The 1,162-nt window shown below is 60.4% G+C and overlaps 1 protein-coding gene across 1 annotated transcript in view; it reads right to left on the bottom strand.

The window, feature by feature from the left end:
* Positions 1 to 492: 492 nt before the first annotated feature.
* Positions 493 to 1,162, bottom strand: part of BHLHE41 (basic helix-loop-helix family member e41) — a 3,336-nt gene continuing 2,666 nt past the window's right edge. The window contains exon 6 of the mRNA XM_044915212.1: positions 493 to 1,161. Coding sequence (XP_044771147.1) covers positions 583 to 1,161 — 579 coding nt within the window. The 3' untranslated portion in view covers positions 493 to 582. The remainder of the gene's footprint in view (position 1,162) is intronic.

Here is a 1,162-nt window from a genome sequence, read left to right as displayed (position 1 = left end):
TGCATTTTCACTTCTTCCTCTTTGAAAAATATATGCCTTTAAAAAAAGCTGAACATTATAAAATACTGAAGAGTAAATTCAATTCTAAAAGATCCTCTTTCTGGTTGTGGAAAGCCTCCTGAAGCCGGTGGGACAGCTCTGCGACAGGCAGATAGTAACTACCTGCTGGCTGTTGGAGGTCAACTCCTCCGCCACCTTTCCCCTACCTTGGTTCAATCAGCGCACCCACAGAGCAGACCCTTCTTCCTCCAGAATTAGGTTCTGTATTTTAAAAGATAATGGAACATGGCCTAAAGGAAGGCAAAACTTATTTGGGCGAATTCTTTAAAGAAGAAAGTATCAATATCGCAGAGGTTCTTTTAGAGCTGGTGGGGGAAGAAAGGGACGTTAGTGTGCGGAGGGTGGGGTGGTGAAGGATGAGCAAAACAGGAACTCCAAATGTACACGAAACACCTGTGTTGTTTTAAAAGCCTGTCGTGCATCTATTACACTTCCTCCCTTAAAAACGTTAAGGGTGTTTTAACTTATTAATATTATTATTCCGCGTGAACCCTCGTCCTGTCTAAGAAAGGGGGCGAAGATTCAGTGGGTTTCCTTTCCTGGCTGCGAGGGATCTTCCTGAGCAGTGCTCTCCGGGTTCCCGGGCTCGCGGGCGCCGGCGAAGGACAGGTGGGTGCGGCCGTGCGGGTGCGGGGGGTGCAGCGCCCCAGGGGGCGCCACCTCGTGCGGCAAGAGGGTCGCGGCGGCGGCGCTGGCCTTCTCGGGAGGGGGCGACAACACCGAGGACAGGCAGGGGAAGGCAGCGGCGGCGGCGGCGGCGGCGGCGGCTGCAGCGGCAGCCGCCGGCGCGGGGATGCCGGGGTACAGCAGTGGGAACGGGGCGGCGGCGGCCGCCGCCGGGTACAGGTACTTCTCCAGGCCGCTCTTGTCCAGGAAGGGCTGCACGTAGGCGGCGGCCGCCGAAGGCGAGAGGAAGTAGAAGGGCAGGCAGAAAGGGGCCGCGGCGGCCGCGGCGGCGGCGGGCTGCGCGAAGGGCGCGCCCCCGCCTCCGCCGAACGCCACCAGCGAGCTGAGCAGGGCCGCGTCGGGTCTGAGCAGCGCTGCCGCGGCGGCCGGGTCCGGCCCCAGGAGCGCGGCCGCCGCCGCCGCCGCGCCGCCCCCC

Source organism: Neomonachus schauinslandi, chromosome 5 (assembly GCF_002201575.2).
Source record: "Neomonachus schauinslandi chromosome 5, ASM220157v2, whole genome shotgun sequence".
NCBI classification, from domain to species: Eukaryota; Metazoa; Chordata; class Mammalia; order Carnivora; family Phocidae; genus Neomonachus; species Neomonachus schauinslandi.
This window is presented reverse-complemented; position numbering and strand designations above follow the sequence as displayed.